Here is a 27,751-nt window from a genome sequence, read left to right as displayed (position 1 = left end):
ATGTGATCCTTTTTTCAAAAACCCATCGGTTATCCTATAAGAAGGAGGTAGTCTAACACGTAAGGCTTTCACAAAAACATTCATCCCACAGTAGAATTGGAATATGCATGCAGACAGAAAAGCGAAAACACCATCCATTGGCTGGGGCAACCTGACCAATTCATCTGATCTTCTATAAAACAGCGCAATGTATTTCTTCATTTATTCCTCGAATGATGCACTTTTGACTTTCTTCACGGATTCCAATGATCGAAATAGTTGCTTTCTTTTTGGACTTTTTCCGATCCTCTGTAGATTTGATTTTTCTACACGTGTGGCTTCTGATCTTTACCTGTGATCTTTACAAATCTAATTATTGTGTTATATTTTATGGTCCTAACTAAAGTTCCCTATAGCACGTTTACTTTCTGATTTATATTTTTATCTTAATATATGGGTTTCCCAATTTTTCTGGATCTAATAGAGAATTACGGGTTCCTCGAGAGAATTTCCGCTGATCTTCACCTAAATATGAATTCAATTTCTAAAATGGCTGTTCAGTCTGGAAATATTGTCTTCATCTATAGACTTTGTTCATCCTTTTTTTTCCCTCGAGATTCTTCTTCCTCTGTGAATCTTAGATAAAAGTTCGGTTGATCAAAAGGTTGTCTTCTGATCTTGTAGGGAATGCATCTAGCTATAGATTAGAGATCTAGTCCGAAGCAATCTCTACAGGAACAGAAGGATTTAGCTAAAAGCAATCTTTACATCTAAAGTTCTTTTTGTATCTGCTATCATGCTCATCAGAGAATCCTAAAAACACAACTCCTTTTATCTTTGGTTCCCTACGAATACTATGAAGAATTCTCTTTGAGTTACTTGCTTTCCTACAGTTTATCTGCACGTGCTGTTGATCAAAATGGTTATTGATAAGTACCTCACATGATCTAATACAATAATCCTTATGCCACACACACACACACACATAGAAAGAGAGACAGTATCTCATTTCGTTTCCCACTGTCAGCATATCTTCATACCAAACATGTGTCGAAGCATTTCCATATTATTAGGAGACTTTCTTGAGTGCATACCATTATAAAAGGTTATGTAAAGGGTGGAGCTTCGGTAGCTCAGTCGGTATAGACGAAGCCCTTTGATCGGAGAGACATGGGCCCAATTCCCGTTCATGAAGTGACGAACCTTTATCTGGTCTCTTTCGACTAAAGGTGAGTTAGTTGGTCTCATACAGAGATAGGGGGGGGGGTTTCTCCCGGAAACTCGGGTTTTCTGTCCCTCAGAAAAGGCAAACCGACCCCGTAAACACACGCATCTACAAACATAGGACACACCGGGAGTCATAGGAATAACCACCTTATCCTCGAGGCGGCCGCGGTTTCGAATCGTAATAGGCCATGCCCAATACGAACGTAACAGGTCACTAGGCCTAATATACTTCAGAGATGGAGGTAAAGGGATACGTATAAATAATTGAATAATTTTTAAAACTTGACATAATATTATAGCATTTAGTTTCGTATAATTCTGCATAAATAGGATAATAAAAATTGCTCAATTCACTTTCATAAAATTCCGTCTACATAAGAGTAGGAACGGACTTCCAGGCAGACAGACAGAGTGATCCCCCTATTCATTTTGTTTCATGATTTTTACGTTTAACTGCAATCATTAGGACAGTTTCCAAACTCATTCGTTCAACCGAAATATCTTAAGAAGTAAATCTTATCCATTTTAGAGAACCACCAGTACGTCAATTCCACCAAAAGAGACTTTGTTATCTCAACTGCAATTTTTGTTTCGCATTCGTCGCTATGGTTACCCGCGCTTTTCTCTTCCCTCCCGCTGTAAACACCCTTTACACTCAACAGCTAAGAAATATGTCCCCGTTGTGCTTCTGCGGGCAAAAAAAGGCGTTTTCCAACAGACGATCTACGCTCCTGTGACCCTCTTTCAAACGACACCGATGACTATCAGAGAACCATCGGGGAAGAGGCAACATCTCTATTAGGGGGCACTCACGATGGGATGGCTTCGCCACCGCCAAGAACAATGACACGTCGCGCGAGATCGCATTAGGAAGCAGCACTTGAGACGGTGGAAATCCGGTTCGCTACCCCTCCTCCCCCGCTTCCTCACGCCGATATCGCAAACTGTCTCGCTGTGAGAAATGTAGCACTCTAAGGTTATGGCTCGCGAGCAATGCACACCTCCCACACTCCACTTTAGACTAACGTTGATGCAGAGAAAAATGCTGACGGTCAGAGAGGGTCTGGCACGGATACGACAACTTGTTGGGACGGTCATTTCTTTTCTAAGAAAAAGAGGGTCACCACGACTACACTTTGAGAGTCACACAGGTGATGAAAATCTTTTTTCTACTGAAGAAAATTAAAATTGAAGTGTTCAAATCGAGTTAAGATGATATAAACACCTCACAGCTTGGAAAGAGGACTCTGCTAAAGCAGTAGATTCCAATAACAATGGCGATCGGATACTCTGGTATTGGATACTTATATATATATATATATATATATATCATATACAAGCAGATAAAAGGTGTTTGACCAGTGGGGGCTCGTGGCTTGAAATCGCGGGAGTGCTGCAACTTTCGAAATATACATACACACTGTAAGCACAGTGTATACGTGTTTGGATAAAATATCAAAATGATGGTAAAATTTGGAAAAAAAAATTAAACATGAAAAAATATTGTTTATTATCGATAAAATTATACAGTTTGGTATAAATCAAAATTTCTTGAAAATAAAATCCATTATCACAACCCCAATAATGTTCTAAAATAAAAACTACAACAAATGTTATGTCTTTAATTGTAATGGCCAAATATTTAAAGAGACGGAGTAAACACGATAAGCACTACGAACACTCTACTACTGGGGCAAACTGCTTATAAACAACAGTGGAACTGCGCGACGGACAGTGCCACATTACGCTAATAGCTCGCATCTCACTATGACGCGCATATGCTTGCGCGCGTAGCAATACGACACTGTGGTAAACACAGTGCCGCTAGCGTCTTTCGCCCTCCTAAGTGCAACAAGATGGATTTTTATTATTTTTTATACAAAATAAGAGAATTGTATAGGACTGTTGACGATAAAATTAAATATTACAAGCAAATATAAATAAATTAATAAATATATTTATATATCGAGAAAAATTGAGGTACTGCAGTTCTGCAGTGCGTATGCACGCGCCGTCCCCTGTGCTTGACCTTCTCAATAAAAATCTCTGGATCAGAGAAAGATGTAGAAAGTGTTTTTCTGTGTTCATTCAACCTTGGTATCTCTTCCAGGTCTTCCTCCAACTGAAGAGACCTCAATAAAGGTCGAAACCGGTCTGGGTAGTGACCCTTCCAATTATGCATTGCATTATACACGGCTTAAAAGGGATGTGCTTTGCATTATGGGATACATACTAAGGTAAGTGATACGAAGCCATTAGCCTCTATGTACAAGTAGCTCAGACGTGAATATATTTCACGCGCAAAACTTTCTTTTCCTTATTTGGGAAAAGGATTAAAACCAAGTATATAAAATTTCTTGGTATCTTTAACGTATATTACACCCAAGGTAAAAAAAAACTCTCTGCCTATATTAGATGTTAGATAAGAGGCGATGCTTCATAATCCTAACTTGTATTTATTCGTATCGGCCGTCTGGATCGATTTTGCTGAGTTGCCTTATTAATCCCCCCCCCCTCCCCAGTCACATTTGACAAATAAAATTTCATGTTTACAAAAAGGCTTATGCGAGAAAGAGATAACTGATTGTATAAATGTATCAGAACTGTTGCATTGGTTATTCTCTTCAGCTGAGATGTAGGTTTTTAAGCATTAATTTGTCAGTTAAGTATGTAGATAGAGCAGAGGTTATATTCTTATTGTGGTAACCTAATATCTTTATTGATCTTAATGATCAAGTACGTCTCAGGATCCTTAGGTCCCAGTTGCATTTTGGTTCTGTTTCTTAATTTAGTATTTTTTTATTGCTTAGGCTATACGAAGCTGGATTGAGAAAGAATGCATTATGGTTGCAAAAATTAACCACTCAACATACACTAGCTTTAACGGTATGTGTGCCCAATATATTTTGTAATAAACAAGCTGGAGCATATTCCACATTTTCCGGTGAGTACACCAGCGTCAGGTTTTTAGCGTATTTTTATTGACTCCACTAGACCACGGTGTCTTGAGATAGTTTGAACCAACCAGACAGAATAACGTTCCAGAGGTAAGCGAACGACAAGACAGTAGTATCCATCTGCGGATGCTGGGCACACATGATCCCACAAATGTTCCATGGAGGAGTCAAGTCAAAAGTAGGCTTCCAGAGAAGCACATGGAATGCTATATGATCTTTGAACCATTTTTGCATACCTTGTGACAAACGGGGGTAGACATTCTCTTGTTGGAAAAGACAGGATCCAATCGAGAACATTGTCACCATCTGGGCAATTCGTGGTCCGAAACTCTCATGTAAGAATTAGCGGTGAGAGTGTGTCCGATGGGGGAATAACAAGACTCAGTGATGTCATGACAGCAATACTCATAACAGGATATCACAGGTAAACTGTGCAGTTCTGGTTGGCCATAAACAGACTAAGTGGTCAGAATATTTTGGCACATGAGTGTATATAACAGCTCCCGCTACTATTTTACGTTCTTTAGAGTTTTTCTTGTCAATTTTATGACTCTTTAGATGCCAGTCGCCTTTATAATCTTGTCATAACAATGAGGTATCTGAAGAGAAAGAGAGAGAGAGAGAGAGAGAGAGAGAGATTATGGCATTATGTGTTAAATTTTATCTCCCTTTTCGCATCCTCTTACTTTATTTAACTCCATCGAGAAGACAAATCACGGTAATTCCTACTTAACTAACCCCCTGTTAAGTTATATTTGCCGATATGCTTAGCGAATATATTTATCGTTGTCTTTCGTGGTTCCACCTCTTATTTCCGGTTAATTTGAGTCATTCGTTTCCCTAAGAGTTATGACTGCTCTTAAGTAGCCCATTAAGCGCATGATTTCCTTACTCCACCCTCTATTGTTCCACTCTAAACTACTACGCATGCTGGCACAACAGCGCAAGCTGCAACTTACCAGCTAAAATGAAACTACACAAACAAAAGCGCTTTATGCTGATTGGTTTATTTAATTTCCCACGGAAAAAAAAAAAAAACATTTTTAATTTACTTTGAAATTCAGGAGTACATTCTACAACGAGGCACTTAACAAACGGCTTTGAGCTGTTGCAGGTAATAAATATCTCTGATTCCTTTTATAAGAAGTGCAAAATGAGCCAAACAAGTTGAATTTTTGTCTAATTGACACCCATAAATTGCTTCTGTGGCGAGCGCCATCTATCGGAAGATCATTCGAACGTAACAAAATATGGCGAGGGGTGTTAATGCGGCTGCAACGATGCTAATAAAGACGATCTTTGCCATTATTTTAACGAGTTAAGCATTGCTTGCCGTTATTTCAACTTTCTTTCTATCATATATAGAGAAAAAGGACAAAAATGCTATCGATTACAACAGCGAAATTATTTTTACCGTCTAAATATTTACTCACAATATTTAATATATAATTTAATTATAATTATAATTAAATTTGTGACTTCGGTTTTCATCATTAGGATTAGCCGAGAAAAAGTCACAAAATCTGATGGGAAAAATCTACTAACATCTTCCGTTGCAATGTTGAACTAGAGAGAAAAATTGTAATATCTAGAGAAATCATCTTCAGTCCTGTTCATCTAAATAACAACTTAAGCTACAACCTCCCGGATAGTCATTCAGCTGTAATCATGTACTGGCGTTCACGTGATGCAGCAAGCACGCACTCTCCCAACAATGCAACAAATGAAAGAACAGCTTCAAATACAACTACAACGTTTTCATGCTAATTATGTATAAAGACTCTCTATGTTGTTCGTCGTCTTTTAACCTTCAGTGTTTAGTGTTTTTTCTTTTTTCTTTATTTTATAATGTCACCTGATGAAGGCTGTTGTAGGCCGAAACTAGTAGTGTTTTTATATTAAAACCTTTTTACTTAAATCTCGGTTCTAGTCATTCAATTCTTCATATATATATATTCCGGCTATTCTCTCTCTCTCTCTCTCTCTCTCTCTTTCTCTCTCTCTCTCTCTCTATATATATATATATATATATTAGGATAACCATGTTATTTTATAAACTTGGTTATTTTAACTCCTAATCCCAAGTATGCAAACAATTAAGTTTGCGCCTGAAACAAAGTTCAAGTCTAAAGATGGTGCAACACCAGGGCAACTCATTGTAAAGGTGGGTAAAGCTCTGATCACTATTCGTAGTATTTTCCCCATAATGTAAAGCACATCTCACTAGAAGATGTATACTGCAATGCATTATGGGTGGAGTCACTACCCAGACCGGTTTCAACCTTTTTTGAGGTCTCCTCAAAAAAAAAAAAAAAAAATATATATATATATATATATATATATATATCAATATATATTCTATATAGTTCAGCATGTCTAGTCTATATAGTTGAGCACATATATACAGTATATTCTGTCTCTTCTATCTATATAGTTCAGCATATATATATATATATAGTCCTTATAAGGACTGGCTTAAAGGGGCGAAGCAAGAATGCTTTTCATTTTCCCCGTTATCTGTAGAGAACAGTGTAGGGATAAGGTGTTATTGAGCTATTATTAAGGCTCTGATCATGGAAAGAGGATAACAGCAATAGCCGAGCCTTAGTTAGAACTTCATCGGCTACAGCATTGCCATCCATTACCCTGATTAGTAAGTAAAGGGTAAAATCTCAAAAAATCGGACGATCTCTAGGCCACTCCATAGTGGGCGAAAGACCGTCCATGTCTCAGCGTTGGTTCCACTCATTGACGGCCGCCCCGTCCAAGCACCCCGACGGGCTCCCCGTTTAAGCAGAACCGCTCAGCGTTGGTTCCACTCAGTGTCGGCCGCCCCATCCTAGCACCCCGATGGGCTCCCCGACTCCTGAGCAGAACCGCTCAAATTCCGAGGAAAATATAATTCACCGACAAGAACCCCTCAGCGGGCCCTGCCGGAGACTCAAGGTACTCCCTTAAGGCAAAAACCCCAAGGGAGCGAACTCAAAAACTCACACCCAGGATAACAGCAACAGCCGAACCTCAGTTTACTTCCTTGGTTCAGCATTGCCATTTGTTACCCTCCAAGGTATTGGATTGAATGAATCAACCCAATCGTTTTCGGAACATGCTCAATTTATTGCATTTTTTATCAAACCTATTTAAAAACGAATAAGGTGTACTACACTTTATCACATTTAATTCATAAAAATAGTGTTTAAAAATATTATATTTCTATTATCAAAAAGTATATATTAAATATTCACTTATTTTTAAGTTAATGTTTTGATTTGTAAAGAAAATAGCAGATATATTTATACTTACATCGACAAAGACACCTGGGAGATTGTATTTCTGTGCCGATGGTTTATCACTGGGTAAAAAGCGATAGAATTCCACGTTATTTTTATACCACTTGACTGAGTAAAGTTCGTCATCTTGCAAATCGTATCCACAGTTGAGCCAAACAGGATCGTTTCTTAGTATGGACCCAGGAACTCCGAGGTATGCAAATCGAACAGCCAAACACACTGTAATAGAAAGGAAACTGAGTTACGGTTGAACACAAGCATATTTGTATATGATAACCAAATAATCACACAACAGTTATTCCAATAGCTCACAATATACACATCGGATGCTGTCCCAGAAGGCTTCAGAATATTTAAATAATTTCTGACGAGCTCATCTTAATAGTAGAAATAATACTGGACTTATCTTTTCTATAAAGCCATCAATTCCTCGATATTACCAGCAATAATCCGAACTGCTCATTTCGTCCACCTCCCATTTGCGTTACCATACCACCAGGGGGCTCACTAAGTCATCGACGTTGTAGTAAACTGTGTGAAAACTTTATAAACTCCCGGAGGTTTATTATTCATAAATAGCCCTAACTCAGATAAAGCATCTGTGCAGGGATCCTGATGGCTCATTACATCTGAAGGGTTGCTGCACATAACCCCTTTTAAACACGATACCCTCTGCTTTCCCCATTCTCCCTTTGGTGCTGGAGTTAACCTTTACTTTTACGGTGGCAAATTACCATCTCCGCCCCCCCCCACCTTCAACCGTGCCCCCCAGTAAGAGTTTTATCGCTGTGTCAACATCAAAACGGCTTGTTCCTTTGAGGTCCTCTTCTGCCAAAGAGAACCCGACATTTAGCGGAACGCAACGAGAGACATTACACTTGCAAACATCTTTGCCGAAACCCCCCCCCCCCTCTCCCCCTCTGGAGAGGGCGCCGTTACCATGCCAACCCGGTCGCTTGCCGACGACGAAAACTAGCGGGAGAATTAGCGGCGCGTTGTATTCATTTTGAGTTTTCGAGCCTGTTAAGACTCTTTCGTTTCAGTTCCGTATTCTGCGACGCTGCTAGACGGCAAATGTTATTGCCCTGTGGTGGGTGGGGGTGGTTAGGATATTATTATTAGATCTGTTTCAATTTCTGTGAGCCTTTCCTGATTTTGCCTGATAGAAATGCAATTAGAATCTCTTGGGGGTGAATCCAAGAATTGACTGTAAGACATAAACAGACCGATTGTATTCTACAACCGATGTCGAATGTTTTTCTTTTCTACGCTCTTTCCTCTCTCTCCTTATCCCCCAAACTTCGGGATGTCTGTGATCGCCCTACAGATTTTTCCATACACGTGAATCAATTCTTAACGAACCCAAAACCCAATTACAAGTGGTTGATTAAGCCTAATACCGAAGGGTTAAAAAATTTTTATTTTTAAGTTGTCTGGAAAGCTTTCAATCCTTCGAGCTGTAAATCATTTTCATTTTTCACATTTATTTCAAGCGCCATCTTCCGTATCTAACAGAAAATTATATCGATGCTATTATCATTTCAGTTGAATATCTAGGCGATCTAAAAGTGCCAGACTTGCCATCTTTATTTTTTTAATAACAGTAATCTTATTTTCGGTTGTAGAAATTTATATTTTTACAGCTATAAGAAAGAAAAAGGAAGATGATGCACTGCCAGACGTAGTAATGGCATTGGCATTTTCGTATGTAATGGTTCAGACAGTTTTCTAAAAAAAAAACATTTAAATAGATTCTTTTTCTGTCTTATCCATAGATGTTTTAATGTATTTTTACTAAAATTAATAAACACACACACACACACACACACACACACACACACACACACACACACACACACACACACACACACACACACACACACACACACACACACACACACACACACACAGGGTGGCTCAAAATTCCACTTACAAACTTTGAGGGGTGGTAGAGAACATCGAACTCAACCCTATTCACATAGGAAAGCATGACCGGAAACGCCACCCGAAAGTGATAGGTGGCGCTGTTCGCCAGGTTCCAGGTGAGCAATTGGGCTTCCTCATTCATTCAAGCTCTTAACGTCGTACGAAGATGCGTCGTTTTACGAACGCTAAGATGGCAGACATGCACCTCGTTTACCATATTATGTATCCAACTACTATTGAACTGTTCAGTTACGCCTAGTCAAGTTTTTACACTCCTTACTGTCTTGTGTTATTTTTGTATCTTTGTGTCCCTGTTAGTATACCTTCCGGTGTCGTTTCCGGTCATGCTTTCCTATGTGAATAGGAAATAGGTTGATTTTGATGTTCTCCCCTCAAAGTTTGTACGTGAATTTTGAGCCACCCTCTCGCTATCTATATATATTTTTAGAGAATAAATTTTAAATGACTTTAAACCTAGATAAAATATTAAATTTTAATGATAATGATACAACTAGTTTCAGCCTTTTACAGCCTTCTTCAGGTGTCCACTAAAGGTAGAACACAGTAATAAAAAATTGAAGTTACAAAAAACTAAGAATTACAGGCAAAAAATGCAATATATAATTGAACACAAAAATTGCATTTTTCAAGTTCTATCTAACGTGCTATTGTTTGTTCCATGCGTGCTTACAGTTCTTGCGAGCGCCAGTATTGAACAACTGCAGTATGGCTATCAGGGATGTTATAACTCAAATTGCTGTTCAAATGTTCAGGATTCAGAAGGATTTCTCTGGACTCCACGATTTTCCTTTAAAACTCACCACTACAGCAAAAAATGTTTTCGAATTTATCTCAGCAAACTGAGTGACTCTGTAGATCGTCATGAGGGTTATTGGAGAAAAGAACATGACTGGATAGCGCAGATGCATGTGATCTTTTATAGGAGATGTCTCTCTTATGCTCCTCAATACGAAGTTCAACAGATTTGTTAGTCTGTCTCCACAATAAGGAATATTACAATCGCACCATAACTTGTGAACACCTGGATATTTTAGGTTGTGATGAATAGGCTTCGGATGGCTTATAAGAAAACGGACATTAGGGATGTAGCGAAAAAACATCCTGATGTTGTATTATTTAAGGGCTTTAGCCAATTTATTGGAGACTGAACTAATGTAAGGTATTGAGATGCTACCTTTAAAATCAGTAGTTTCCGTAGTACGCTGCCCAGGAAGATCCAGAAGAAATTTCTTAATTGTTTTTTCAGAATATCCATTTTGTTTAAAGATAAGAGAAGGTTCAATTTCTTTTTGGAGTTCATCTGGTTCATTTAAAAGAGATCGTGCTCTGTGTCCTAAGGTAGAAATAGTTCCGAGCTTTTATGGTGGGAAGTGATGAGGTTGATAGTGCAGATATCTATTAGTATGAGTGGGTTTTCTGTATATAGAGATTTCAAATCTATCAGAGCATCGTGTAAGAATTACATCCAGGAAAGGAAGGCAGTTATTTCGTTCTAGTTCGGAAGTGAATTTTAGGATGCTGGTTGTTAAGATGTTGAAGACAATCCATGAGAGATGTGTGTCCGTGACTCCATACAATGAAAATGTCGTCAACATAATCTCCAAAGTTTCGGCTTAAGCGAGAAGGACGATATGGCTTTTGTTTCAAAATCTTCCAGGAAAATGTTTGCTAGAACTGGGGATAAAGGGTTGCCCATTGCTAGGCCTTGGTTTTGTTTGTAAATGGAGTCCCAATATCTGAAGTAGCCAGATTGAATACAATGCTTTAGTAAAGCAAATATCTTTTTAGACAATTTGTCCTTAAGTAATATTAATACCTCCTCAGTAGGGACGTTAGTAAATAATAAGATGATGTCAAAACTTACTATGATATCATTTTTACCGATTGAAATATTTTTGATATGAGAAACGAAGTGTGTGGTGTTTTTGATGAACGATGAAGATTTATTGGAGAAACACTTGAGGTATTCTGCAAGATGTTTCGAAAGCTTATAAGGGGCCATCAATTCCTTCCACAATTGGGCGAAGAGGGGGGTGTTTTCTTTGTGTATCTTCGGAACGCCATAAACGCGTGGAATAAGAGGGTGAAGAGAACGTAAAGAAAGGCGCAGATTGTGAGGAAGTCTAAATGCAGTCTTTAACAGATTGTTCGTGCGGTTATGTAGTTCCCTTGATGGATCATCCTGAAGAATTGAATATTGAGAATGTCTTCAAGCAATTGAAGCATTTTATTGTGGTAATCTTCAGAATTGAGGACGACTGTGGCATTGCGGCATACATACACACCAGCCTGGAACTCGGGGGGGGTAGCCGTGGCGCCAGGGGGGGCGGACCCCTTTCGAATTTTCAAAATTCGAGTCATCAGAATTCAAGGAGAACCGGCCTACCAGTCTGGAAGTCGGAGGAAGGGGGGGTATAGGCGCCAGGGGGATGGGGATGGAACCCCCCTTTTGAGTGTTCAAAATTCGAGTTATCAGAATTCAAGGAGAACCGGCCTGCAAGTCCGGAACTCGGGGGGGGGGGGCAGTAGGCGCCAGGGGGGCGGACCCCCTTTCGAATTTTCAAAATTTGAGTCATCAGAATTCAAGGAAAACCAGCCTAACTAGTCTCGGGGGGTTGGGCACCGTAGGCGTCGGGGAGGGAGGATCCTCCCTAGTATATAAATATAAACTATGAGGCGAGTATGTTACGTTCAGTTGTGCGTGTGTTTGTTCTCTAGTTAATATTTTGCAGAAGGATATCGTCGCTGGGATATTCTGATATTTATTGATTCATTTGGAAAGATCTGGATTTGAAAGTCATCCAGAGCTCAAGTAATCTTTCTAAGGACTTCGCAGGATGATCCCCCCAAGACAACGTTCTTTTACTCCGGAAAAACAGCCAACTCAACAGGAAAACACTGGGTTAAAAGACATGGTATGACGACTTCAGTTGCTTCGGCCATGGTTTCAGTGAACTCGGTTCTCAACTTCAAATAGATGGCTCTACGTATAAAGCACTATTGTGTAAATAACATCATCTGTTTGCAAAATGCTCGTTAAACATATTTACGCAACATTTTTGCCCTTACATTGAATCAAACGTCAAAAGAACTCATCGACAAAGTATCAAGCTATTGCTGGTAGACTCATTTAGGTCATAAAATCCTGTTTGTGCAGAGAATGGCATCCTCTGGACCATCAAATCAATAGCCTAAAAACTCATCCTGCAAGTGATGTATAACATGACTCACGACAACTGTACATCCACACGATATTCATGAACCTCTTGGGGTCCCCAGGAATTTCATGGACTGTATTAGTCTGACTTTAGTCTTCCATGGCAAGCAAATAGTGTATTCCGTGTCTAAAAATAAAACAAAGGGTTATTTATTTTAATTTTTTTCTGTTTTTTTATTGCCTTTTTTACATATTCATGAATGTGAACATTTATTTATTTACTTAATTATAGACGCGTACATTTTAGGATTAAAGTGACCAAGTCTACGGAGAAGTGCTAGCCAATCAGTCTGATCGACAATAAGAGTTATTTCTCCCAGAAGGCGATCTTTACGAATGCGGCATCGGAGACATGCTGTACCGCCAAGTAGTGCAAAAGCCATCAGCTAAAGAGTCCCAATGGACGATGACAAATCAACTAAATTGAGAACCCTTCCTTTGGGTCCAATTTAAACGCGTTCATCTGAGAAATTAAAAGAAACGCACAACTGATTCACCAGAAATATTTGTAAAAATAGAAAGGTTATAAATACATTCGATACGAGTCATTTCTTGAGTTTATCTTATTGGTCCATACCTGCTGACGTCAGAGAATATATATATGTGTTAAAGAAAAGATACTAAGGAATTTTATATACTTGGTTTTAATCCTTTTCCCAAGTAAGGAAAAGAAAGTTTTGCGCGTGAAATATACTCACGTCCGAGCTACTTGTATATAGAGGCTAATGACTTCATATCACTTGCTTTAGTATGTATCCCATAATGCAAAGCACATCCCCTTTCAGGCGTGCAGATTGGAAGGAGCCACCACCCAGACCGGTTTCGATCTTTATTGAAAGTTCACGCACAGAATCGGAAGAAATGTCAGAACCATATTCTCAGAGTAGTTCTTATAGTCCTTATATGAGGATAAGGACTGGCTTAAAGGGCGAAGCAAGAATGCTTTTCATATTCCCCGTTATCTGTAGAGGTCAGTGTAGGGATAAGGTGTTATTAAGCTATTAAAGATCTGATCATGGCAGGAGGGTAACAGCAATAGCCGAGCCTCAGTTAGAACTTCATTGGCTACAGCATTGCCATATTTATTTAAAGGTAAAGCCGTCTCTAAAAATTCGGACGATCCCTAGGCCACTCAATCGTGGGCGAAAGACCGTCCATCTCAGCGTTGGCTCCACTCAGTGATAGCCTTCCACCCACACGCCACCACTCAGCAGAACCGCTCAAATTCCGAAGAAAATCATTCACCGACAAAGCCCCTCAGCGGGCCGTGGCGGAGAACACTTTCTCCGGAGACTCAAATTGCTCCCTTAAGGCAAAAACCTTAAGAGAGCGTACTCAAAAACTCTCGAATCTCAGCGCCCCTGGCGGGTAACAGCAACAACCGAACCTCAGTTAAACTTCATTAGTACAGCATTGCCATCCATTACCCTCCAAGGGTATTGGATTGAATGAATCAATCACCGCCGTAGTCGAAGTAATGCAGAAACCATATATAAGTAAACAAAAGGTGCTTAAACTTATTAATAAAAATCTCTCGATAAAAGAAATATATAGAAAGAATTTTACATTGAATGTAATGTACGTTAAAGATGCCAAGAAATTTTATACTTAGTTTTAATTCTTTTCCCAAGTAAGCAAAAGAAAGTTTTGCGAGTGAAGTATATCCCCGTCTGAGCTACTTGTATATAGAGGCTAATGACTTCATATCACTTGCCTTAGTATGTATCCCATAATGCAAAGCACATCCCCTTTCAGGCGTGCATAATGCAATGCATAATGGGAAGAGCCACCACCCAGACCGGTTTCGACCTTTATTGAGTGTTAAAATGCAGGTCAATCTGCAAAAACTCGAGCTATCCCTTACAGTGAGCAACCCGAAGGATCAAAATCTCAGCATTGTTCCCCTCAACAGGCTCACCGAGAACTCTCAGCATTAGTTCTACCTAGAGGCAATTTCTGAGCAGATCCTCTAGGATTTCACCTGAGGGGGTAACAGCCGTGCCTCAGTTAGTTTCATATGCTACATTGCCATCAACTACCCAGGCGTCCAACCGGTTTCGAACTTTATTGAAAGTTAAAGTACAGAATCAGAAGAAATATCAAAACCATATTCTCAGAATACTCTCAAAAAATTTGAAGTAATGCAGAAATCATATATATCTTATATATAAGTAAATAAAAGGTGCTTAAACTTATTAATAAAAATCTCTTATTGAAGAAAGATATAGAAAGATTTTTAAATTGAATGTAATATACGTCAAAGATGCAAAGAAATTTTATACTTGGTTTTAATTTTTTTCCCAAGTAAGCAAAAGATAGTTTTGCGAGTGAAATATATTTACGTCTGAACTACTTGAATACGAGGCTAATGGCTTCATATCAATGCATACTAAGGCAAGTGACATGAAGTTCATTAGCCAGCTTTTTTTTCTCCATAAAAAAGTTGCTTACTCAATACTTAAACTAACAAATAATTGCAAGCCATTAAGCAAATAACCCTTTTATTGTATTGATCTAGCTTTCACAGGATTTAGCTAAATACGCAGATGACAAGTATTTTTAATTCGTTCTAATTGGTTCCCTCTGATCATGTGACAGTACAGACCAATAGATTTCACTTGATATTTCTATCAAGTGAATCGGTCGCTGATCTCATTCCAGTATCATTCATCGGTGGCCATACTCGGAACTGAATTTATTCATTTTTACATTTCGCAATGAAAACTCCGTAAGGTCACAGGAGTCATTTCATAAGAGTCAAATGGTCGCAATTTCCTTGCCAGTTCAAAGAGCAAGGTGGATAGCTTGCCGCCTCTCCGTAGCGCGCGCGTTTCACAAAAATTCAAATATAACATCTTTCTCCGCGACCATAAACTCGGGACTTTTACGGCCCGCACAATGACTGCGGCGCGCGCCGACAGGGAGAACGCACTGTCGTCGTTGGCCGTATACCGTCCGCCGTTCAAATTACTGGTCCTTTGAGGGAACGCGCGAGGCGGAAGAGAAGCTATTCGGAAGAATGAACACAACAGGTCGCCATTACGGGCATGCAGATATCTGCGCTGATTATCTCGAGTGGGAGGGGGGAGGGGGAGGGGGGACGCAACCGTTACCGTGGAAACCGTTTCATCGTAGTCTGGACCGGAAGCTATATGAGGGAGAGTAGATTACGCGGGGTCTAAAATTGAGCCCTTCTACGATAGTCCTGACACCGGTAATGTCGTCAGTAAACTTTGGTCGGTCAACGGCGAATGATGTTTTGCATTTTACCGTAAGGATTGACGATATTTCAGCCGTCGTTTTTAATCTGATGAGAGCTTTTTCGGTAGCTTGGACGTCAATGGTTAGCATGGGTTAAACTGTATTTGTTTTAAATTTCAAATTATTTTAAATAACATAAAAGCAAGAGCGTCAACTCGAAAGGTACATCGAAATAAACCGATGTGATGCACTAACGTCATCTATCGGTGAAGTGGTTAACTATCTTGCAATTTTTTTACTTATATCAGTTATAATAAAAAAGAAAAGTCAGTCACTCATCAACAAAAATAGGATTAGTTGGCCTTGTGTAAGTCAGACGGCCAACTCGTCTACAATTTATATTTTTTCATATTTTTTTTTTATTCGTGTGGGGTTTCCCCCGATCTTCGATCGTCCCCTTAGGACTGGTTGATCCCTCCTAATGAGGGATTAAGCATGTATTTTTTGACTGTAACAGTGTGTGTGTGTTCACTGGGACGTTTGCCTATTCCGAGAGACGAAAAACCCGAGTTTCCTGGAGAAAAAACCCCTACCTCCGGCTAAGGGTAGACCGACTAACTCACCTTTAGTCGAAAGAGACCAGATAAAGGTTCCTCACTTCTTGGACGGGAATCGAACCCAGGTCTTTCCCACTAAAGGACTTCGTCTATACCATCTGAGCTATGGAAGCTCGTTCTTTCGTATGATGAAATACAAATCTCAATGAATGCAAAAAAACGCCACCTATTGGCTATCCAGTGAAATTAATTGCATTTTTGTAATTTACATGAATAAAAAAAAAACACCACCTGTTGTCCATTCAATGAAACTGGTTTCCATTTTTACTTGTATGAATAATATAAACTGAACAAATAAAAGAAGACTAGCGCCATCTGTCGGCCAAATACCAAACTATCATTCATCATCTCTCTCTTTCTCTCTCTGTGTGTGCGTGTGTGTGTGATAATAACAATAATAGTAAAAAATTTTAATCTCCCAGGACAAAGTGAGGAGACAAATTTATGAGATAAATAATGATTCCAAACTATTACATTAACTTTCTGTTATAAAACAGATTTATATGCGCGATATTTCACATTACAAGATGGATCCGATTTTACGTTTCTTAATTAAAGAAAAATTTAAACAAGGTGGCATACTTTACGTCATTAAGAACAAAATAGGTAACTCTGCTAAGTGGCAAAGTCCTCGCTACCAGTACTGGCGAGTGCTATTCTTTTGTTCGAGTCCAATATACGACGAATCTGAAGCTAGCTTATGAATAACAAATTTCTAGCTTATGAATAACAAAAGGTGTTATTCATTGTTGAATTATCATATATTTTCTTTCTTGGATTAAATGAAAAAAAAAATTTTAATTTATTGAGCTTATATTTGTGAGTATTAGCTAGAAAGGCAATAGCATCTCATAATAGAGAAACCCATTGTGTTCTTTGCTAATGCGCATGTCAGTTTCATGCTATGCCATCGAAGTCATTCTGCACGTGATTTATTGTTGAGTTTACCCAATCCACTTTTGTGGTATTGTCATTCAAATTTGCTTTGTTAACCAAATAAAGTATTTCGACACGTGAATTTGGCAAGAACGATTCTTGTCAAAAAAAAAAAAAAAAAGAATAAATATTGATGTGAATAGAGTTTTGAGGTTGAGAGTAACGAAGTAGAAACTGTGGGCATTAGAGACATTCGTTATTTGTACGGTATATCTTAAGGGGGAGGGGAGAGAGAAGGGGAAGGAACGCTTTGTGATATAAAAGGTGAACTCACGACTTTAAATAGGAGAAAGATGAAATATCAAGGAAACTGAAGTCAATTGTCTCGGTATTATCAGACAACCGAAATGCCTTTGAGCTTAATCAACTCTCTCTTGTCTGACCGAATCTAATAAAAACAGCTGTGGGGCAGACGATAGCGTGCCTGGGGCTTAATAAGGAGAAAAAGGAAAAAAAAAACCACCGCGATCTGTCACTGCCATTGTTATCAATTGGCATGTGTGGGTAGACTTAGGCGAGTCTTACGTTCCCCCTTCGCTGTAACGTTTTTAACAAAGCTGTAGATTCAGTGTGTCATAAGTCATGTTTCGTGACTAAGAATTTGCGACAATATCTCCAAGGTGCACTCGTATTTCTTTCGTTCTTTTTATTTCGCTTTTAAAATAAACGGTGCTAAAAATAGCAACATCACCGAACTGTTTCCCATTCGTCTTTGCCCTTTACGAGGGCCCCACACGATAGAACTGAAAAATTTATTTATATTGGCTGACCTCAAACAGAATGGTCGGTAATCGGTAAAAATGCACAACTAAAGAAAATGCTCTTATCAATCACCGGTCACGAGGTGGTTACTATAGCAACGAGAGTCAATAGATTGAAAAGGGAGAGGGGGGGGGGTGCTATTTCGACGAATCGGCCAACAAAACCAATAGAAGATAGAAATGAAAAATCTCTAGATGGTCAGCATTGACCAAACAAATGAAATACTTCGATGACGTCACCAAGCACGTGACTGTGGAAATTTATGTATACGGATGTGTCCCTAAAGGACAGACATTGTTGACTTCTCTTCAATAGTAATAATACATGAGCTGTTTGTTCCTATTTTTGGGAAGCGTGGTTTGACTTGGGAAGGCATTGTAGACTTAAATGCTAATGGAACGATCACACACACACACACACACACACACACACACACACACACACACACACACACACACACACACACACACACACACACACACACACACACACCGTTTTTACAGGATACGATTTTAACCACATCGTTTTTCTCAAGAGCCTTCGTAGCTCACTTGGTATAGACAAACCCTTTAGTTGAAAAGGCCCAGGTTGTTTAACAGGACGTTTTAATGGATGATTAGTTGACCTGTCTCGTGTGGAGGTGGAGAGTTTTTCGACCCTCAACGCAGGTAAACCATCCCGTGAACACACAGTTCTACAGACATTAAATACTTCATCATGATGGATGCAGCATAAAAATGGACAATCAATCCAGCTGCATTGATTGTCTATAACCCCTAATCAAAGAATTGGATGGATGGATTTTTCTCAAATAGTGTCGCGAAGTTCTTGCAGCATGACAAGGTATATTGTCTTGTTGAAAGAGACATGGAGCCTCGTCCATATAACTATGTAGGAGATGCAGTGCATCATATCAATTAACATTTTCCCTTCTAGCCACTATACCAGAAGGTCCGAGTCCATACTCCAAACCCATGCACCTCTGCTACCAACCACAGATGGAATAATACGTAAGGCGTTTCCTAGGCATCCATCACCTCTCCAATCTCCCGCCTTCGATGGGAAAGAATATAGCATGAGTCATTCCGTATCAGAGAACTCCACGTTCCACAGGCTAGTCATCCTGTATTTTTACATCAGGGCAGTCTTTCGATCTTTATTTCTATATATTGTTCGTAATTTCTTTCCTACACATTCTAACCCCTTGGTGTTGGTTTTCTGAGTTTTCTTCCGAATGCCTTTATCTGTGGCGGTACCTTAAGATTTCTGTTAGTTGATAATCTTGGCTGTAGTTCATTTTGAGTGATGAACTCTCCACTGGCATGGCATCTATCGAATTCTGTAAGTTCTCCGCGTATTATTGGAGGTGTATCAGCTTACGTTACATATAATTTGATGCCATGGTGATAATAGGAACACACACACACACACACACACACACACACACACACACACACACACACACACACACACACACACACACACACACACACACACACACACACACACACACACACACATCTGGGTTTCATTAGAGAATACAGTACTTATTTTAATACAGTGTATAATATGCCACTAAATTCTAAAGAACTTTTATTATTATTATTCTGTTTATTAGAATCTTACTTGAAATTTAAATACTTTTATTCCATAAAATCGTTAATAATGTCCATAAGGAGCATATGAAAATTAAAAAAAAAATACTTATATTGCGTTGTTTGTCATTATGACAATTCTCGGAAAATAACAAGAAAAAAAGTGTACTCAATAAACAAAATACAAAAGATTTCCTGGCAATGGGTTTTATGTTTTATATATTTATAGTGTTATGGTGAATTGCGTAATACACGGCTCATAAGTCACGAAACGATTTAAATATTTAATAATTTTATTAATTAATTATTTTTATTATTTTTTAAAAATTAAATACATAACCTGGAGATTTTTTGTTAGTTATGAAAAAACGCATCACTTAACTGCCTTATTATTATTAGGATTATGAAGGGATAAAATAAAGATACAACGATAAAAGGTTTTCATCGTTTTAGTTGGATTTTAATTTATTGTAGAATTGGTGTCTCGGCGAGTTCCTTTTTCCTCTTAGTCAATTAAGTGTTGCCTCATGTATCCATTACTTCTCTCTGTCTCTCCGCTAGAAACACAAAGAAAAGATACAGAGGCAAGTTAGACACTGTTTCCAGTAAATTACAAGACACAGATGCTAGCAATTGCATTATGGGTGAAGTAGCAAATTACAGCTTTCTTTTTCCCCTAAGCACAAGAAATAGTAAAAGTTTCTTTTTACGTGTTTGTCTTGGAGTAATATGGGATCAGCAAGACACACTAGCGTTCATCTGCTAAATTAACGTCCACATCGTCCAGAGATTTTCCGGACTGAGAAGCGAGGGAGAGAGAGAGAGAGAGAGAGAGAGAGAGAGAGAGAGAGAGAGAGAGAGAGAGAGAGAGGACCACAAGGCCCTGTTCAGAGCGCATAGTGTGTACCATCATTCACTTAATAGATGGGTAATCGCGAGCCACTAAGGTAGCCCATTTAGTAAATTGTTTGCTTGTGGGAGCAAAGCAATGAATCTGACATCGATAATTTATCATTGGCAATGTGGGGAGGGGTTGCGACATCCTCGGATGACATGTCATGGCGGATATATAAGTGCTGTAGATGGAGGTAAAAAAAAAAGAAGTCGTGGAGCAAACAGACATTAAAGGAGTGCATTTTCATTAGGCGAGTCGTTTTGATGGCGCGTCTAGAGAATCAGACAAGTTGGCTTGCACCAAATTGGTAAATAATTTGTGTGTGTGTGTGTGTGTGTGTGTGTGTGTTCGCGCGCGCGCGCGCATTGAATGGCTTTAGGCTTAAAAGCTGTCCGAATGATAGGCTATCAGTGTGCCCATGAGGGGCTACATTTGGTCGTAGCTTACCAACAGATGAGACCCAAACTTTTATTTGTGTTTATTGGAATCCATCAAAGGATCTAATGTTGATCGTAGACGAAGTAAATTCCACCATGTTTGTTATTGACAAAACATTGGATACGTGATTTGGTGTGTTTATAATTGGATTTAATTAGAATAACCTTTGTTTCCAGTCAACGTTTATGCATTTTAAGATACGTAGAAGGGTTTTTTTTTGTAATAAAATATTACTACTTTTAAATATAATAAATCGAAATATACTTAAATATATTTAAATCTAAAAATATTTTCACTTTCATCCATCTTTAAAACGAATCATTTCTTATTTCTAACGTACTTTATAGCATCAGGTGCACCCGACATATGCTGGATTGAGATGCTGTGTACATTTTGTATCTAACGAAATAACAGAAAAGCTTTTATCTCCAGTAGTTGGAGTCTTTCTAATCGATTGATGTTTTACTCGAACAGCCAAACATCATCCACGTACTTCCATGCAAAACTACAAAGCATCTCTTCCTTACAAAAAGACGAAAAAAAAATAGTTCTTCTTTTTCTATCACTGATGAAGAGCAGCCTCACTCTCTCTCTCTCTCTCATTCCATCAGAGAATACGCGAAACACACAAAATGACCATTTCGGTGATAAACGAGTTGCCATGGTAACCAACGTCCAGCAACAAATCTTTGCTTGCGGCACAGCACATAAAGGCCATTTTGCTGTACTACTGATGATCCCGAGAACAGAGGTTGTCCTTTTTCAGGCATTCAATCTATTTCTCTCTCTCTCTCTCTGATCAATTTGCATTTCGTCCTGGTTTTCATTCTGTACATTTCTTTCTATCCCTCTCTCCTATAACGTTATTTTAAATGTCTTCATAAGAGCCATCATGAGACAAGATAGGAATCTATTATTTCTTGGGTCTTCATCATTTTTGCGGTAGAAATTATTCATCAAGAACAAAGATAAACTACACATATAGAAAGTGTTCATTTTCGTATACCATCTTATGGATCACAGATGAAAGGGATCCCTTGAAAACAGAAATAGCAAAGACATTCATTCGATTTTCAAAGCATCTAATCAAGACCTAACTGAACAAATTTCTATCCAATGGTTCTCTACCTACATTTTTGCATTTTTATTTCTCAGTAATCCGTTGATATTGTACATCAGTTACACGTTTTCTCCTAAAATCCCAGCTAAAACGTGCTTATTTTAGAGTTCTATTTTTCCATATCACTGATTTCCCTTTTCTTTGTGAGTGGGGGGAAACCAGAACGAATTATCTTGATATTAACATTTATAGCAATTGAAGCATCCCAATAGTCGATACACATCTGAACAATGTTTTTTTTTTTTTTTTTTTTTTTTTTTTTTTTTTACGAATCTTTAGAAATAAAGACGTTGTTTAACAGACTTTATTATTTCTCTCTTGCTGATTTCGTCAATGTTATTGCACATGTTGAGTTTACTCTTGTCACAGCCTTTGCTAAATTGCTCAAAATCAGTCATCATGCAGTTTGGTTGAGAGGAAACATTCGTAAAGGTACACGGGGTACCTTTACGAATGTTTTTCAACTAAATGTGAATTCGGATCTCTCACTAGAAGGTGGAAGAATTTTGTCTTTCCGAAAATCGTTTTATCCCCCTTCTACAACCCACATAAATCAACAGGGAAAAAATACAGTGGACAGACATTATCGATGAGATTAACTGCTCCTTCTTAGCATTAATTAGGTGTTTATGAAGTTGTGATTTGACCCTGACAGGATATTAAGCTCAAGAAGGTAACACGAGATGAAAGTAATAATGCTACAGACAAACCAGCCTTGGAATGTAAAACAAGGAACAACAATATTTTTATTTTGTTTCAGTCATACTACAATCTTCTTCTTGTGCCTTTTCCCTATTCTATTTGGGGTCGACCTTTTACATGATGCGACCTTACGCGCGTAAATCCCAACCGACTTGCCGCAGAGCCGTACGTTGCGAGGGGAAGGTATTTTTGTCTGTAGAGGTGTGTGTGTGTGTGTGTTCACGGGGCCGTTTTGCCTCTTCCGAGGGATTAAAAATACTCGACTTTCTGGGAGAAAGGACTTCCTACCTCCGTAGGAGACCGACTAACTCACCTTTAGTCGAAAGAGAGCTGATCAAGGTTCCTCACATCACTGACAGGGATTGAACCCATGTCTTTCCCACCCAAGGGCTTCGTCTATATCGACTGAGCTACGGAAGCTCTATATTCATACTAAAATAAGCCCAACCATCTCTTGATGATGAGAACGAAGAGTTGTTCCCGGAAAGAGTCCATGCTTTTAATGTAACACAATACCAAGGCAACTCGTTCCCAAGTATTTTGTAGTTCCGATTAATTTTAAAACTTTTAAATTTTCAGGGGGAAAACTTTTTTTTTCTTGTCTATAAAATAACAATGCATATTTAAAAACAATGAATAGGAAATATCTGGTATTTGCTAAATTTTACGGTATTCATCGTCTTAATGAATCCACGAAGAAGCCAACAGAATGAAGAATAGTCGTAGAAAAAAAAGTAGCTCATATTAGAAAGGTTATTGTGACAGTAAAACATACATTTAAGAGAAGCAGATAAAGAAATAAACGAATTGTCCTAGTTTATGGAAAGTGCAGATAGATATAAAGAGAAAAGGTAGAGAGTGGCAATAAGAAGCATCCAAGTTTGCTCGCAACAATCCCACTTACTGGTTAAAGATGAGGAAAACATGAAATTGATTAAAATCCTGGGGAAAGGATGGAAAGTTTGTTCGCGTTTTCACCTACACGCTCAGTTCAACGACATATTCTCCAGCCTTTAGTGCTGTACTGATGGAATTTCATGTCGTATTTTCTCTGTTGATTTCCCCCTCTCATCTCTCGCTCGCTGGCTCGCTTATACATTTAGCGGAGCACGTTAGCGAGGGTGTAGGGTGCATGATTTACACGTGAAGAAACAGTCTTTATCTGCGGTAAAAGTGCAATTTGGTGTCCTCGCTCACACTAGAAAGATGAGTTGCATTTGCTGTTTCGTATTTCTGGTCTCCGATAACCTGTTAGCACAAACGCCGAACGACTTTGGCCTTGTAGTTGATAATGTCGTCGCCAGGTGGCGTTGTTGTCGTGCAGGGGATGTTTTTGTTGCTTTGAAGTAAATTCTCGGCTGAAATAGAATTCTCTTTTTCAAGTCGACGGTTGGAGAAATATGGAATTACATTTTTCTATCTGTGAAGATATCCCTTTCGCTAGATGGAAAAATGTCTCGGCCTGACAACTGCATTCAATGAAATGATCCAGAAGACTCTTCTGCCACGTAGAATCTTTAGATTAAATGTCTGTACGTTCTTTCTAAATTAATTTTACTCGCTTTGGTTTAATGGCGATACTTAAAAAGGTCTTCACGAATAAGAGAATCACGTAGACAATGTAAATGGAGCCTACACTTAAGTAGTTTATCAAAAATTCACCTGCAAAACTAATGATAATGCAAAGTATATATCATATACTTTTTTTTTTCTCCCGTTAGTTCTTTTCTTTGCTTTTTTTTTCACTTTTTTTTAAAGGCCTTGTCATTAGATTGGTGGGTTAAACATTTATGGTAAAACCACGTGCAACGATTACAAATTATATCCTCTTGAACTCACAAAAAGCAGACTCATTAAAGTCCTTAGAGTCTCATTTAAAATCCATAAAAAGAATCTCCGAAACATTACTGCTAGTGATTATCATTCTAATTGCTACAAGAAGCATAATTGTTATTGTTTAAGGAAGATACTTATTTGTTTTTCAAAGAGGTGTGTTTCGTTTTTGCAGAATACAAAAAGGGTGTTTTAAAATATATGAAGTGTGTTTTATGAAGAAATATAAGGGGACTATTTTTTATTCATCTTTTTAAACAAAAAAATAAAAATGAATAAGAAGATAAATAAATAAAAGCAGAGAGGAAAAAAAAAAAAGAAACAATATGCACTCCTTTATCATTCGTACTGTAGATGGTAACTTCCCGTGTGCACATTTGTGTCATGCAGAGAACGTACATTTAAAGGGGTAATCGGTTGAAACAGAATGGGTAATTATGGATGAATAGAACCATTTGTTCGGTAACAAAATTAATTTTTCTTCTTCAAGAAACTTTTGTCGAGAACACGTCATTCTTCACACAGCACTGCACTTAAATATTTAAAGAAATTTTAAGTTGGAGGCTATTTTTTATAAATTATCGTGAATAGCCTCCTTGCAATGCAACTCTTTGAAAATCGTACACAGCTAAGATTTAAAAAAAATTATTATTCTGTAATATTTTTTCTGGAAGCCTCGAACACAGCTTCCAGTCCAATGACGTCACAATGGCCATTAAAAGATGGCGTGACATCACTGATTTTGCTGATGACGTATTTTAAATCACTAAAAATGGCTTCATTAAAATATCTTTTCAAATACGTATGGTGTTTGTTAATTTTACAATTTATTCTCTCTCTCTCTCTCTCTCTCTCTCTTTCTCTCTCTCTAGAGTGATGGTTTCTTATCATTGTACTCCTCATCCTCATCAACATGGGAATTTTTCTACTGTTTTTATTTTATAGATTTTTTTTATTAAATAAATTGTTTAATTAAAAAGTCTGTTAATTTCTGCATTCTTTTTTTGGTTAACGTTATCTTCTACACTATATCTTTTATTCCATTTTTAATTATTTTAATTAAAAATGGCCTTTAAGGTTTGAAAACTGTTTCAACTTATTGTGACTCATCAGTTTACAAATTTCTCTTCTGATTTTGCCTTTATTCCTTTACGTTCTAAATGTTGTTTTATTTACATTGCAACTCATCAGTTTATCGATTAAGGATGTACTTTATTGAAAGAATGTCCTAATTATAAACGTTCCTATAGTGTTAAACATCTCCGTCTCTCTGTGATCTAACAGTAGGACATTGTTATTTTGTTTATGTTTCGCTTTTATGTCTTCTGTAGGTAACGACTGACGTTTCTCTTATTCTTCTTGAGGTACGCTGACGGCGTTAGCTTTGAGCTACCAGTATTCACGACGCTATATTTCGACCTCATTTTACTGACGTTAGACATGAAATATTTGTTAGCTATTTACTTGAATTTTATATCAAAACAAAGTGTTAAATAATTCAAGGATAAGATATTCGGATGCTCTTGAATACATTCCCGCGGTTGTGTTTCTCAGTAAACTTTCTCTCTGTGTCTCTCATTCTTGATGTGTGTGTGTGTGTTACATTTTCTGTCCAATAAACTCTCAGGAATAAAGTTTGTGAATGTTTCAACTGCTTTCCCCCCTCCCACTAATAAAATAGAATCTCCCAACCTCGCCTGGCCATAGTAGCAGTAGGTGGCATTCAGGTGTGTGTGTGTGTGTGTGTGTGTGTGTGTGTTAATTATTGATTTCTTCAGCACACGTTAGGTGGAGCTGTAGGGTGATTTTAAAAGGAAATAAAATACGTGACGCCTTTGGAAACATCTGTATGGCGACATAGAAAAGTGTCTTGGGAGACATTTTTCCTGATTCTGAGACTTCTTTGAATTTTTTTTTTTTTATTCTCCTTCTAAGAAATGTATCTAAGAGGACGATTAAGACACGGATGATGTGATTAGCGACTAGGTGATTTTTTATCATCTTTAAAAATTCTGTGGTATATTCGATATGCATTAAATAAATTAGTTTTGAAGCACACATGCGATAGATTACGTAAAACATTACTGTCTGATTTTATAAGAGCAATGCTAAAAAAAAGTAAAAGTTTTCACATAAAAATCTTTCGAAAAAAACAAGTAAATCATCATTCTATCGCAATAAATATTTTACAGGTGTCGTAAGTATACTTCACTAGTATCATAAATATCGCAATTATCTTCATGTCTACAGCGCCACACACCAGTAATTGAAGTTTTACCTCTGTCGATATTAAATTATAAAGTTATATAAATAAAGAAAAGGTGTATAAATAAACTTTGTTAAATAATTTAAATATTTATAAGTTTCCATATATTTTAAAATATGTTTCATGTAAATTGCTTTCAGTATTATAAGAAGCATGTAGTTTTTATATAAATATATAGATAAATATTTGTATTGATTACTTGATAAGGAAAAACTCATTGAATCAGTTTATCGCATATATATATATATATATATATATATATATATATATATATATATATATATATATATATATATATATATATATATATATATATATATATATATATATACTGTACAAAACTATATATATATATATATATATAGTTTATATATATATATATATATATATATTATATATATATATATATATATATATATATATAAATTATATATAAATTTTGTACAGTAAATGCGTACATTTACTGTACAAAACTATATATATATATATATATATATATATATATATATATATATAGTTTTGTACAGTAAATGTACGCATTTTCTCTAAAGTTCAGTCAATGTACGTATTTGCTATGCAATTAGTATTTGCAAATTAGTGTACGCAATTACTGTACAGTATAGTCAATGTACACGTTTACCGTAGAGTGTAATTAATGTGCACATTTACCGTTCTCTACAATATAGTTAACGTACACAGTTACTGTTCATCGCAATCACTGTACATTTCCTGTTTAATGCCGTTAATGTACAATTACTGTACAGTAGAT

The 27,751-nt window shown here is 37.5% G+C and overlaps 1 protein-coding gene across 2 annotated transcripts in view; it reads right to left on the bottom strand.

Moving 5' to 3' along the window:
• LOC150093390 (cell adhesion molecule 1-like) overlaps window positions 1–27,751 on the bottom strand; it is a 598,758-nt gene that overhangs the window by 48,405 nt on the left and 522,602 nt on the right. For both annotated transcript variants that reach the window (XM_090413685.1, XM_090413686.1), the window contains one exon: window positions 7,467–7,672. In XM_090413685.1, coding sequence (XP_090269811.1) covers window positions 7,467–7,672 — 206 coding nt within the window. The remainder of the gene's footprint in view (window positions 1–7,466; window positions 7,673–27,751) is intronic.

The sequence above is a fragment of the Typopeltis vanoorti genome, chromosome 24 (genome assembly GCF_054136105.1).
Source record: "Typopeltis vanoorti isolate ZY-2024b chromosome 24, IOZ_Tvanoo_1.0, whole genome shotgun sequence".
NCBI lineage: Eukaryota > Metazoa > Arthropoda > Arachnida > Uropygi > Thelyphonidae > Typopeltis > Typopeltis vanoorti.
The sequence above is the reverse complement of the archived record's forward strand: the minus strand, read 5'-3'. Positions and strand labels throughout refer to the sequence as shown.